This window comes from Triticum urartu, chromosome 5A (genome assembly GCF_056163025.1).
Source record: "Triticum urartu cultivar PI428250 chromosome 5A, HENAU_Tu73, whole genome shotgun sequence".
Classification (NCBI taxonomy): domain Eukaryota; kingdom Viridiplantae; phylum Streptophyta; class Magnoliopsida; order Poales; family Poaceae; genus Triticum; species Triticum urartu.
In genome coordinates, this window is record NC_141877.1 from 158,483,494 (window position 1) to 158,496,802 (window position 13,309).

The 13,309-nt window shown below is 43.3% G+C and overlaps 1 protein-coding gene across 1 annotated transcript; it reads right to left on the bottom strand.

Annotated features, from left to right (window-relative positions):
• Positions 1 to 12,047: 12,047 nt before the first annotated feature.
• Positions 12,048 to 12,887, bottom strand: LOC147970663 (uncharacterized). The gene has a single exon (XM_087522687.1). The coding sequence runs from the start codon at positions 12,885 to 12,887 to the stop codon at positions 12,048 to 12,050; it is 840 nt and encodes a 279-aa protein (XP_087378813.1).
• Positions 12,888 to 13,309: the final 422 nt, after the last annotated feature.

Below are 13,309 nucleotides of genomic sequence, written 5' to 3' on the forward strand. Positions count from 1 at the left end.
GTGCCTCAGTCCACCCAGATGTGTGTTTAAGTTGCCACCTTAGATAAACCATTAATTAACAATCTCACATCTGTCATGGATATCACTCACCCAATCCACGTCTACTAGCATAGCATGGCATGATAAGCAAACATAGAAGTAACTCCCAAAGGTTTGAAAAATAAACTGGTAATAGGTACTACCTCATCTACTTCCCATCCCACAATTTAATTAGATCCTAATCATGCAATGTGTGAGGTTTGATCAAATGCAATAAAACTGGGTAGTAGAAAAGGTATGATCAAAGTGTTACTTGCCTTGCTGATGATCCGGGAAACCTAGCAATTCGAAGTAACAGGCAGCGCACTCTGGATACTCTATCGCAAACAAACAAATGAGCATGAAATAAGTACTCATCTAATGCACAGGTAAAACTCAAATAAGAGATCTAACCAGAAGGTTCAACTTAAGAACTCCGGTTGGCAAAAAGAATCAAAGCGAACGAAGCAACGAAAGTCAAACGGCGAAAGAAAACAACTTCATTCTAGTAATCTGGATCTAAGGCAAATTTTACAGTAGCAAAATCTTGTTTAAGTTGGTTAAACGGATAGAGGGTTTCGAGACGAAACTCTAGGCGCTTGAATCGCCTGATTCCGATAAACGAGCGAAAAGTTATACTAAAACGAAAATCGGATCAGGAATCGCGATCAGAAAAATCGCGGATTTAATCCGAGAAAAAGGAAAACGACGAACGCTCGCAAAAATAAAATAAACCGGAAAACCGATATATTTAAAAAAATGAAACTAGCGAAAACCGATCGGTTTTTTAAAAGACGGCACGGAAAATGAGGCGGCGGCGAACCTCGGCGGCGGCGACGGCGTCCGTCGGGCGGCGCGGCGGCGGCGTCGGCGGGGCAGCGCGGGGTGGCGGCGCGGCGGCGGCGGGGCGGCGGCGGCGGCTGGGATCGAGGGCCGGCGGGGCTGGCGGCTAGGTTTTCCTCCCGGGGGGGGGGGGGGGCTGGGCCGGCTTATATTGCCTAGCCGGGCCAGAGTCCTAGTCGGACACGACCCGTTAGGTCGGTTCGTTTTTTGTTTTCAAATTATTCCGCTCGGAAGAAAAATAAAAAAAATACTAAACGGACTCCAAAAATTCCGAAATAAATTTTCACGGGCTTCTAAAATCAAGCCTCACAAGGTGAACATTTATTTGGGACCTAAATGCAATTTCGAAAAACGCACTTTTTTCCTAAATTCAAATAAAACACGGAAAAACTCCGGAATAAAATCCTATTTGATTTTATTATTAAATCCTCAATATTTCTTTATTTTGGGAAAGTTATTTTATTCCCTCTCTCATATTTTTGTAATAGAAATAATTGATGATAAAATAAATAAAATCAAATGATTCTATTCTCAAAATTTGAGAAGACTCAAATATGAAAATAACGAAATCCCCAACTCTCTCCGTGGGTCATTGAGTTGCGTACAATTTGTAGGATCAACCAAAATGCAAATAAAATATGATATGCATTGATGATCTAATGTATAACATTCCAAATTGAAAATTTGGGATGTTACAAGGGGGGTAGGCACGCCCCCACCCTTGTGGGCCCCACGGAGCTCCACTGACATACTTATTTCGCCTATATATACCCATGTACCCTGAAAACATCCAGGAGAGCCACGAAACCACTTTTCCACCGCCGCAACCTTCTGTACCCGTGAGATTCCATCTGGGGGCCTTTTCCGGCGATCTGCCGGAGGGGGATTCGATCACGGAGGGCTTCTACATCAACACCATAGCCTCTCCGATGATGTGTGAGTAGTTTACCACAGACCTTCGGGTCCATAGTTATTAGCTAGCTGGCTTCTTCTCTCTCTTTGGTTCTCAATACAAAGTTCTCCTCAATGTTCTTGGAGATCTATTCGATGTAATATTATTTTGCGGTGTGTTTTCTGAGATCCAATGAATTGTGGATTTATGATCAAGTTTATCTATGAACAATATTTGGTTCTTCTCTGAATTCTTATATGCAGATTTGATATCTTTGGAAGCCTCTTCGAATTATCGGTTTAGTTTGGCCTACTAGATTGATCTTTCTTGCAATGGGAGAAGTGCTTAGCTTTGGGTTCAATCTTGTGGTGTCCTTTCCCAGTGAAAACAAGGGCAACAAGGCACACATTGTATTGTTGCCATCGAGGATAAAAAGATGGGGTTCACACTACTGGAATCAGCTTCTTTGCCATCCACCATGGTGGACGGCAAAGGCATGGATCATGGACGGCAAACGTCTTTGCCGTCCGCCAGCAGACGGCAAACTATCCGTCTAAACACGTGCCAGCAAAGGACTTCTTTGTCGTCCGCTTCCTGGAAACGGACGGCAAAGGGTTGTGCCATCAGCCGTTGGTGGCCAGCAGACGGCAAAGATCGTGGACAGCAGTGAGGTGGGGTGAGAGCCGTTAGGGGTTAACGGCGTGCTTTGCCGTCAGCCAGCGGATGACAAAGAGGCTAAGGTCTTTGCCGTCCGCTGGCAGGCGGCAAAGATCTCAGCTAGGCAGTACTAGGAAGCTGCCACGTGGTCAGTTATGCCGTCTGCCAGCAGACAGCAAAGTGACCAAATAGGCAGCATGTGTTTCCAAGGTTTTACAGGTAGCTGCCACGTGTCCTCTTTGCTGTCCGCTAGCAGACGGCAAAGAGCTTCGCCGTCTGCTAGCGGACGGCAAAGAGGCTACATTCCCCCTGTTTTTATTTGTATCCATTTAAATTCACAGGAATTCACACACAGATATATATATATATATATATATATATTCACATGCACAACAGACATATGATGTATCCAACACATAGCTCCATCCATGACAACATACATACATAATAAGAAACAGAGTTCCATCCATACATATTACAGTAACATCACAATGTTCATCCAACACATTGTTCCATGCATGCATCCATATAACAAAGTTCCACATTTTTTATCAATACGAACGAAAAAAAAAGAAAAGGGAAACAAGCACTACATCCATGCAAGCTTCCATATAGTGAATTAAATATGAAAAATTGGAAACAAGAAAGTTAGAAGAAGAAGACTAGAATCAGAAGAAGAAGAAGAAAATGAAGAAGAAGAAGTAATCATACTTAGGTAAAATGGAGCTAACCTAGCTAATTGTGCCATTTTTGAGTGAACTAAGCATATTATGCCATTTTTTATATAACTTAGAGCTAACTTCATTTTGGAGAAGAAGAAGAAAACTAGAAGAAGAAGAAGAAAACTAGAAGAAGAAGAAGAAAACTAGAAGAAGAATAAGAAGAAGACTAGAAGAACTACTTCTTCTTCTTCTTTTCTTCTTCTTCTTTTTTCTTCTTCTTCTTTTCTTCTTGTTCCTTCTTTTCTTCCTCTTCCTGGATTTTCTTCATCTTATTATGTCATTAGTGGACTAAATGGCTAAATTATGTCATAAATGGACTGAATAGGCTATATAAGAAGCAAAATGCCATTTTTGAGCTTACCTAGCTAATTATGCCATTTTTGACCTAACTAAGCATATTATGAGATATAACTTAGAGCTTACTTCATTTTGGAGAAGAAGAAGAAGAAGAAGAAAACTAGAAGAAGAAGAAGAAGAAGAAGGAGGAGGAGGAGGAGAAGAAGAAGACTAGAAGAAGATGATGATTCTTCTTCTTCTTCTTTTCTTCGTATCCCATCTTTCCTTCCTCTTCCTTGATTTTCTTCATCTTATTATGTCATAGCAGAGATAACTTAGCATATTAGAGCTAACATAGATAACTAAGCATATTAGAGCTAACTTAGAGCTAACTTATGTCATTACGGAGGAAACAAAGCTAAATATATATAGATCTTTTTGGAGATCTGACATACCTGACATAGTTCAGTTCTCATTGTTCTTCTCCTTCTCCTTCCTCGGCCTGATGCGCCAAGAGCGGCGAGGCGGTGGAGGCAGTGGGATGTAGTCTTCTATGACAATTGGCATGGTCATGTCGCCCAGCTGTGGGATCGTCGGCGCCACCACCAGCGCGAGGTCATTGTCAGGAACCACCACCATCGCGAGGCCATCTTTAGGCACGATAGGCATCGCTAGGTCATCCTCAGCCACCACCATCTCTTACCCGTGGTCAGCCACCACCATCTATTCCCCTTGGTAAGCCACCACCGTTGCTAGGTCATCCTGAGCCTGATTCCCACTCTGCTCCTCTACTTCCCCACTCCAGTCCGGATCATCCTCCTTGTTGTCTTTGCTGCAGCCAGAATCGCCGCTGCTTTTGCTACAACCAGAATCGGTGTTGCTTTTGCTACAGCCGGAATCGCTGCTGCTTTGGCTATAGCCAGTGTCGCTACTGCTACTCCCATTTCCTGTCCAAATGCAACAATGACCGTTAACAATTGATGCGAGACATAGCCAAATGTAGAGGAATAAGAAGAGGCAGAACGTACCAGCATCATCGTCGTCAGCGTAGCGCATGCGACACATAGTCACATTGAACACCTTCACGATGAGCATGGTGGCATCATTGTCGTACCTGAAGAGAAGGAAGTACCCCTGCCACAGGTCATAGGCACGGTATAACTTCTCCCAGCCACGACACAGGTACATTTGGCCCTCCTTGATCACCAACTCCACGTCCCACAACCTACGAAACCCGCTGCTGGCCTGCCGCAGCTTCACATTATTTGGTGGATCTTCACCCAGCATGTTCATAAAAGTGTCAGGCAGCCTCTGCAGTTTGGGACAATGAGTGATGTAGCAAACAACAGAGTTATCATAATGAGATGGTTGAAGGGGAGATCTGTCCTTTTATATATCTGCCTCGTGGATGATACTGAAGTCCCAAGTATGATACTGAAGAACTTGAAAGCATCCAACTCATACTCCGGTGTGGCAGAGCGGAGTCTACGGTGGCGGCTTCCCCCCATCTCTGATAAGCAGCAGAAGATACCAATTAATACCCTTCCAACATTATCATACAACATTATAACATAATAAATTTTGAGCAGAAGATAATCAACTACACCAAGTTATCATTTCTCATTCAAAAAACAATGCACTTGTAGACATATATGATGGCTCTAGTTGAATTTATTAGTAGCACTAGTCGTCCGAAATGTTGACTTTAGTTGAATTTCATATATTAACTATTTTAACTTCTTTCGGTCAGCAAACTAGGCAACTAGCTAGCAGTATAAAAACATTCAACTAATAAGAAAGTATAAAAACGAAAAAAAAAGAAAAAAACTCACCGGAGCAGATGGGGGCCGGGGTTTCGCAGGGCAGGGTGGCGGTGGCGACGGGGGCCGCAGGGCTCCGGGGCGGTGGAGCTCAGGGGGGCGGTGAGCAGCGGTGCCGAGCCGGCAGGGAGGCGGGGGCGATGGGGTCGCGGTGGCGCCGGGGTAGTGGGCGGGTGGTGGGGTCGGCGGGGCGACGGGGCGGTGGGGCGTTCGGGCGGCGATGTGGTGGGGCGGCTGGGTGGTGGGGCGACGGGGTGTTGGGGTGGTGGGGCGATGGGGCGACGGGGCGTCGGTGGGTGGGGGCGAGGGGTGGTGGGGTGATGGGGCAAGCGGCGGCGGGCGGCGGGGGCGGCGGCGGTGGTTGTGTTCATCGGGGAGGAGAGAGGGAGAGAAACAGAGAGATGGAGGGGCGGGGTGGGGATTGTCCGCTAGTTAGGTTAGTTCTTTGCTGTCCGCCCCACCATTTCCGTCTACTTTTTTTGTCTTTGTCGTCCGCTAGCACACGGCAAAGAAGGGGGCCGTTAAGTTTTTTTTAATCAGCTCGTTAGTGGGGGGCCACCTCTATCTTTGTCGTCTGCCAGCTGACAGTAAAGATTCTTTGTCGTCCGCTAGCGGACGGCAAATAGCTGGCTGACGGCAAAGACCTTCTTTGCCATCAGCCAGTTCTTTGCCGTCCGTTTTTTGTAAGCGGACAACAAAGACATTCTTTGCCGTCAGGTAGCGGACGGCAAAGAATTGGCTGATGGCAAATAAGCTAATTCAAGTAGTGTCATATCATATTGCTTGAGTTTATCCCTCTACATCATGTCATCTTGCCTAATGCGTTACTCTGTTCTTATGAACTTAATACTCTAGATGCATGCTGGATAGCGGTCGATGTGTGGAGTAATAGTAGTAGATGAAGAATCGTTTAAGTCTACTTGACATGGACGTGACGCCTATATTCATGATCATTGCCTAGATATTCTCATAACTATGCGCTCTTCTATCAATTGCTCGGCAGTAATTTGTTCACCCACCGTAATACTCTCTATCATGAGAGAAGCCACTAGTGGAATCTATGGCCCCGAGGTCTACTTTACATCATATAAGTTTCCGATCTATAGTTCTACTTTACTATTTATTTTGCAATCTTTACTTTTCAATCTATACAACAAAAATACCAAAAATATTGATCTTATTATCTTCATCAGATCTCACTTTTGCATGTGTCCATGAAGGGATTGACAACCCCTTTATCGTGTTGGTTGCAAGGTTCTTGATTGTTTGTGCAGGTACTAGGCGACTTGCGTGTAGTCTCCTATTGGATTGATACCTTGGTTCTCAAAAACTAAGGGAAATACTTACGCTACTTTGCTCATCACCCTTTCCTATTCAGGGGAAAGCCAACGCATGATCAAGAGGTATCAAGAAGGATTTCTGGCGCCGTTGCCGGGTGATCTACACTCAAGTCAAGACTTACCAAGTACCCATCACAAACTCTTCTCCTCGCATTACATTATTTGCCATTCGCCTCTCGTTTTCCTCTCCACCACTTCACCTTTGTCGTTTTATTCGCCCTTTTTCGCTTGCCTCTTGTGTGTCCGTGTGTTAGATCGTTTATTTTCCCTCATGGCAAGTTCTCCTATCATTGTTAACACTCTCGATAATGAAGTTCTTAATTTTAAACAAAGGGAGGGAGAAAATCTAAAAGATGATTGGTATAGAATTTGCAATGCTCAAAACAGATCTACTAAAAAGCAATCTACTTCCATTCTTCTTCGTAATTTTTACATATGCATCACTCCTTGGTATAGATATGTTCTTGATACCATTACTGGAGGGAATTTCTTGGGTAGCCATACTTTTGATTCTTATATGCTGTGATAGATTTGTTAGGCCCACCACCTCTTTTGGTCAATGGAACTATTTTAACTTTGGAACATGTGATGCAAAGGCTTGGTATTATTGAAAATAAAATTGCCACTGTAGAGTTAATTGAAAATTTGGATAAAAAAATCCACAACCAAATTACCCAATATGGATCTAAGGTAAGAGTTACTCTGAAAAATCTTAAGGAAAATGAACCCATAGTTAATGAGAAGATAAATCAAGATTCTACAAGAATTGATAAACTCGAAGATATTATTACCAACTTGGGGTCCACTTTCTCAGTTGTTAAAAATACCTCAAAATATCCTCCTACCAAAGTTGCCAAATTTATCTACGTTCCAAAAAATAAGGATGAATCTTCTAGTAAGAAAAATGTGTCGGGAACGTAGTAATTTCAAAAAAATTCTTACACACACAAGATCATGGTGATGCATAGCAATGATAAATTGTTGTGTCATGGGGTGCCCCCTGCCCCCGTATATAAAGGAGCAAGGGGGGGGGGGTGCGGCCGGCCATAGGAGGAGGCGCACAGGAGGAGTCCTACTCCTACCGGGAGTAGGACTCCCCTCCTTTTTCCTAGTTGGATTAGGACTTGGGGGGGAGGAGTGGAGGAGAAGGAAGGAAGGGGGGGCGCCGCCCCCCTCTCCTTGTCCTATTCGGACTAGGGGGGAGGGGCACGCGGCCAGCCCTTGCATCCTCTCCTCTCTTCCACCTAGGCCCACTAAGGCCAATTTGATTCCCGGGGGGTTCCGGTAACCTCCCGGTACTCCGGTAAAATCCAGATTTTACCCGAAACACTTCCGATATCCAAACATAGGGTCCAATATATCAATCTTCATGTCTCGACCATTTCGAGACTCCTCGTCATGTCTGTGATCACATCCGGTACTCTGAACAACCTTCGGTACATCAAAACATATAAACTCATAATATAACTGTCATCGTAATGTTAAGCGTGCGGACCCTACGGGTTCGAGAACTATGTAGACATGACCGAGACACATCTCCGGTCAATAACAAATAGCAGAACCTGGATGCTCATATTGGCTCCTACATATTCTACGAAGATCTTTATCGGTCAGACCTACATACGTTGTTCCCTTTGTCCTCGGTATGTTACTTGCCCGAGATTTGATCGTCGGTATCTCAATACCTAGTTCAATCTCGTTACCGGAAAGTCTCTTTACTCGTTCCGTAATACATCATCCCGCAACTAACACGTTAGTTGCAATGCTTGCAAGGCTTAAGTGATGTGCATTACCGAGAGGGCCCAGAGATACCTCTCCGACAATCGGAGTGACAAATCCTAATCTCGAAATACGCCAACCCAACAAGTACCTTCAGAGACACCTGTAGAGCACATTTATAATCACCCAGTTACGTTGTGATGTTTGGTAGCACACAAAGTGTTCCTCCGGAAAACGGGAGTTGCATAATCTCATAGTCATAGGAACATGTATAAGTCATGAAGAAAGCAATAGCAACATACTAAACGATCGTGTGCTAAGCTAACAGAATGGGTCATGTCAATCACATCATTCTCCTAATGATGTGATCCCATTAATCAAATGACAACCCATGTCAATGGCTAGAAAACTTAACCATCTTTGATCAACGAGCTAGTCAAGTAGAGGCATACTAGTGACACTCTGTTTGTCTATGTATTCACACATGTATTATGTTTCCGGTTAATACAATTCTAGCATGAATAATAAACATTTATCATGATATAAGGAAATAAATAATAACTTTATTATTGCCTCTAGGGCATATTTCCTTCAGTCTCCCACTTGCACTAGAGTTAATAATCTAGATTACACAGTAATGATTCTAACACCCATGGAGCCTTGGTGCTGATCATGTTTTTCTCATGGAAGAGGCTTAGTCAACGGGTCTGCAACATTCAGATCCGTATGTATCTTGCAAATTTCTATGTCTCCCACCTGGACTAGATCCCGGATGGAATTGAAGCGTCTCTTGATGTGCTTGGTTCTCTTGTGAAATCTGGATTCCTTTGCTAAGGCAATTGCTCTAGTATTGTCACAAAAGATTTTCATTGGACCCGATGCACTAGGTATGACACCTAGATCAGATATGAACTCCTTCATTTGCTGCTTCCGAAGCAGCTATGTACTCCGCTTCACATATAGATCCCACCACGATGCTTTGTTTAGGACTGCACCAACTAACAGCTCCACCATTCAATGTAAACACGTTTCCGGTTTGCGATTTAGAATCGTCCGGATCAGTGTCAAAGCTTGCATCAACGTAACCATTTACGATGAGTTCTTTGTCACCTCCATCAATGAGAAACATATCCTTAGTCCTTTTCAGGTACTTCGGGATGTTCTTGACCGTTGTCCAGTGATCCACTCCTGGATTACTTTGGTACCTCCCTGCTAGACTTATAGCAAGGCACACATCAGGTCTGGTACACAGCATTGCATACATGATAGAGCCTATGGCTGAAGCATAGGGAACATCTTTCATTTTCTCTCTATCTTATGCAGTGGTCGGGCATTGAGTCTTACTCAACTTCACACCTTGTAACACAGGCAAGAACCCTTTCTTTGCTTGATCCATTTTGAACTTCTTCATAACATTGTCAAGGTATGTGCTTTGTGAAAGTCCAATTAAGTGTCTTGATCTATCTCTATAGATCTTAATGCCCAATATATAAGCAGCTTCACCGAGGTCTTTCATTGAAAAACTCTTATTCAAGTATCCCTTTATGCTATCCAGAAATTCTATATCATTTCCAATCAGCAATATGTCATCCACATATAATATCAGAAATGCTACAGAGCTCCCACTCACTTTCTTGTAAATACAGGCTTCTCCAAAAGTCTGTATAAAACCAAATGCTTTGATCACACTATCAAAGCATTTATTCCAACTCCGAGAGGCTTGCACCAGTCCATAAATGGATTGCTGGAGCTTGCACACTTTGTTAGCTCCCTTTGGATCGACAAAACCTTTCGGTTGCATCATATACAACTCTTCTTCCAGAAATCCATTCAAAAATGCAGTTTTGACATCCATCTGCCATATTTCATAATCATAAAATGCGGCAATTGCTAACATGATTCGGACAGACTTAAGCATCGCTACGGGTGAGAAGGTCTCATCGTATTCAATTCCTTGAACTTGTCGAAAATCTTTTGCAACAAGTCGAGCTTTGTAGACAGTAACATTACCGTCAGCGTCAGTCTCCTTCTTGAAAATCCATTTATTCTCAATTGCTTGCCGATCAACGGGCAAGTCAACCAAAGTCCACACTTTGTTCTCATACATGGATCCCATCTCAGATTTCATGGCTTCAAGCCATTTTGCGGAATCTGGGCTCACCATCGCTTCTTCACAGTTCGTAGGTTCTTCATGATCTAGTAGCATGACTTCCAGAACGGGATTACCGTACCACTCTGGTGCGGATCTTACTCTGGTTGATCTACGAAGATCAGTAGCAACTTGATCTGACGTTTCATGATCATCATCATTAACTTCCTCACTAGTTGGTGTAGGTGTCACAGAAACCAATTTCCGTGATGTATTACTTTCCAATAAGGGAGTAGGTACAGTTACCTCATCAAGTTCTACTTTCCTCCCACTCACTTGTTTCGAGAGAAACTCCTTCTCTAGAAAGGATCCATTCTTGGCAATGAATGTCTTGCCTTCGGATCTGTGATAGAAGGTGTACCCAACAGTCTCCTTTGGGTATCCTATGAAGACACATTTCTCCTATTTGGGTTCCAGCTTATCAGGTTGAAGCTTTTTCACATAAGCATCGCAGCCCCAAACTTTCAGAAACGACAACTTTGGTTTCTTGCCAAACCACAGTTCGTAAGGCGTCGTCTCAACGGATTTCGATGGTGCCCTATTTAACGTGAATGTGGCCGTCTCTAAAGCATAACCCCAAAAGGATGGCGGTAAATCTATAAGAGACATCATAGATTGCACCATATCTAGTAAAGTACGGTTACGACGTTCGAACACACCATTACGCTGTGGTGTTCCGGGTGGCGTGAGTTGCGAAACTATTCCGCATTGTTTCAAATGTAGACCAAACTCGTAACTCAAATATTCTCCTCCACGATCAGATCGTAGAAACTTTATTTTCTTGTTACGATGATTTTCAACTTCACTCTGAAATTCTTTGAAATTTTCGAATGTTTCAGACTTATGCTTCATTAAGTAGATATACCCATATCTGCTTAAATCATCTGTGAAGGTGAGAAAATAACGATATCCGCCACGAGCCTCAACATTTATCGGACCACATACATCTGTATGTATGATTTCCAACAAATCTGTTGCTCTCTCCATAGTTCTGGAGAACGGCGTTTTAGTCATCTTGCCCATGAGGCACGGTTCGCAAGTACCAAGTGATTCATAATCAAGCGGTTCCAAAAGTCCATCAGTATGGAGTTTCTTTATGCGCTTTATACCGATATGACCTAAACGGCAGTGCCACAAATAAGTTGCACTATCATTATCAACTCTGCATCTTTTGGCTTCAACATTATGAATATGTGTATCACTACTATCGAGATTCATCAAAAATAGACCATTCTTTAAGGGTGCATGACCATAAAAGATATTACTCATATACATAGAACAACCATTATTCTCTGATTTAAATGAATATCTGTCTCGCATCAAATAAGATCCAGATATAATGTGCATGCTCAACGCTGGCACCAAATAACAATTATTTAGGTCTAATACTAATCCCGAAGTTAGATGTAGAGGAAGCGTGCCGACCGCGATCACATCGACTCTGGAACCGTTTCCCACGCGCATCGTCACCTCGTCCTTTGCCAGTGTTCGCTTAATCCGTAGTCCCTGTTTCGAGTTGCAAATATTAGCAACAGAACCAGTATCAAATATCCAGGTGCTACTGCGAGCTCTAGTAAGGTACACATCAATAACATGTATATCACATATACCTTAGTTCACCTTGCCATCCTTCTTATCCGCCAAATACTTGGGGCAGTTCCAGTTCCAGTGACCAGTCTGCTTGCAGTAGAAGCACTCAGTTTCAGGCTTAGGTCCAGACTTGGGTTTCTTCTCCTGAGCAGCAACTTGCTTGCTGTTCTTCTTGAAGTTCCCCTTCTTCTTCCCTTTGCCCTTTTTCTTGAAACTAGTGGTCTTGTTGACCATCAACACTTGATGCTCCTTCTTGATTTCTACCTCCGCAGCTTTTAGCATTGCGAAGAGCTCAGGAATTGTCTTATTCATCCCTTGCATATTATAGTTCATCACGAAGCTCTTGTAGCTTGGTGGAAGTGATTGAAGAACTCTGTCAATGAAACTATCAACCGGAAGATTAACTCCCAGCTGAGTCAAGTGATTATGGTACCCAGACATTCTGAGTATATGTTCACTGACAGAACTATTCTCCTCCATTTTGCAGCTGTAGAACTTATTGGAGACTTCATATCTCTCAATCCGGGAATTTGCTTGAAATATTAACTTCAACTCCTGGAATATCTCATATGCTCCATGACGTTCAAAACGTCGTTGAAGTCCCGGTTCTAAGCCGTAAAGCATGGCACACTGAACTATCGAGTAGTCATCAGCTTTGCTCTTCCAGACGTTCTTAGCATCGTCAGTTGCATCAACAGCAGGCCTGGCACTCAGCGGTGCTTCCAGGACGTAATTATTCTGTGCAGCAATGAGGATAATCCTCAAGTTACGGACCCAGTCCGTGTAATTGCTACCATCATCTTTCAACTTTTCTTTCTCAAGGAATGCATTAAAATTCAACGGAACAACAACACGGGCCATCTATCTACAATCAAACATAGACAAGCAAGATACTATCAGGTACTAAGTTCATGATAAATTTAAGTTCAATTAATCATATTACTTAAGAACTCCCACCTAGAAAGACATCCCTCTAATCCTCTAAGTGATCACATGATCCAAATCAACTAAACCATAACCGATCATCACGTGAAATGGAGTAGCTTTCAATGGTGAACATCACTATGTTGATCATATCTACTATATGATTCATGCTCGACCTTTCGGTCTCAGTGTTCCGAGGCCATATCTTCTTATTCTAGGCTCGTCAAGTTTAACCGGAGTATTCCGCGTGTGCAAAACTGGCTTGCACCCGTTGTAGATGGACGTAGAGCTTATCACACCCGATCATCACGTGGTGTCTGGGCACGACGAACTTTGGCAACGGTGCATACTCAGAGAAA

What these genes read in the sequence shown, in the direction of transcription:
- LOC147970663 (XM_087522687.1), bottom strand. Translation starts at nt 12,887, where the DNA reads ATGGCCCGTGTTGTTGTTCCGTTGAATTTTAATGCATTCCTTGAGAAA.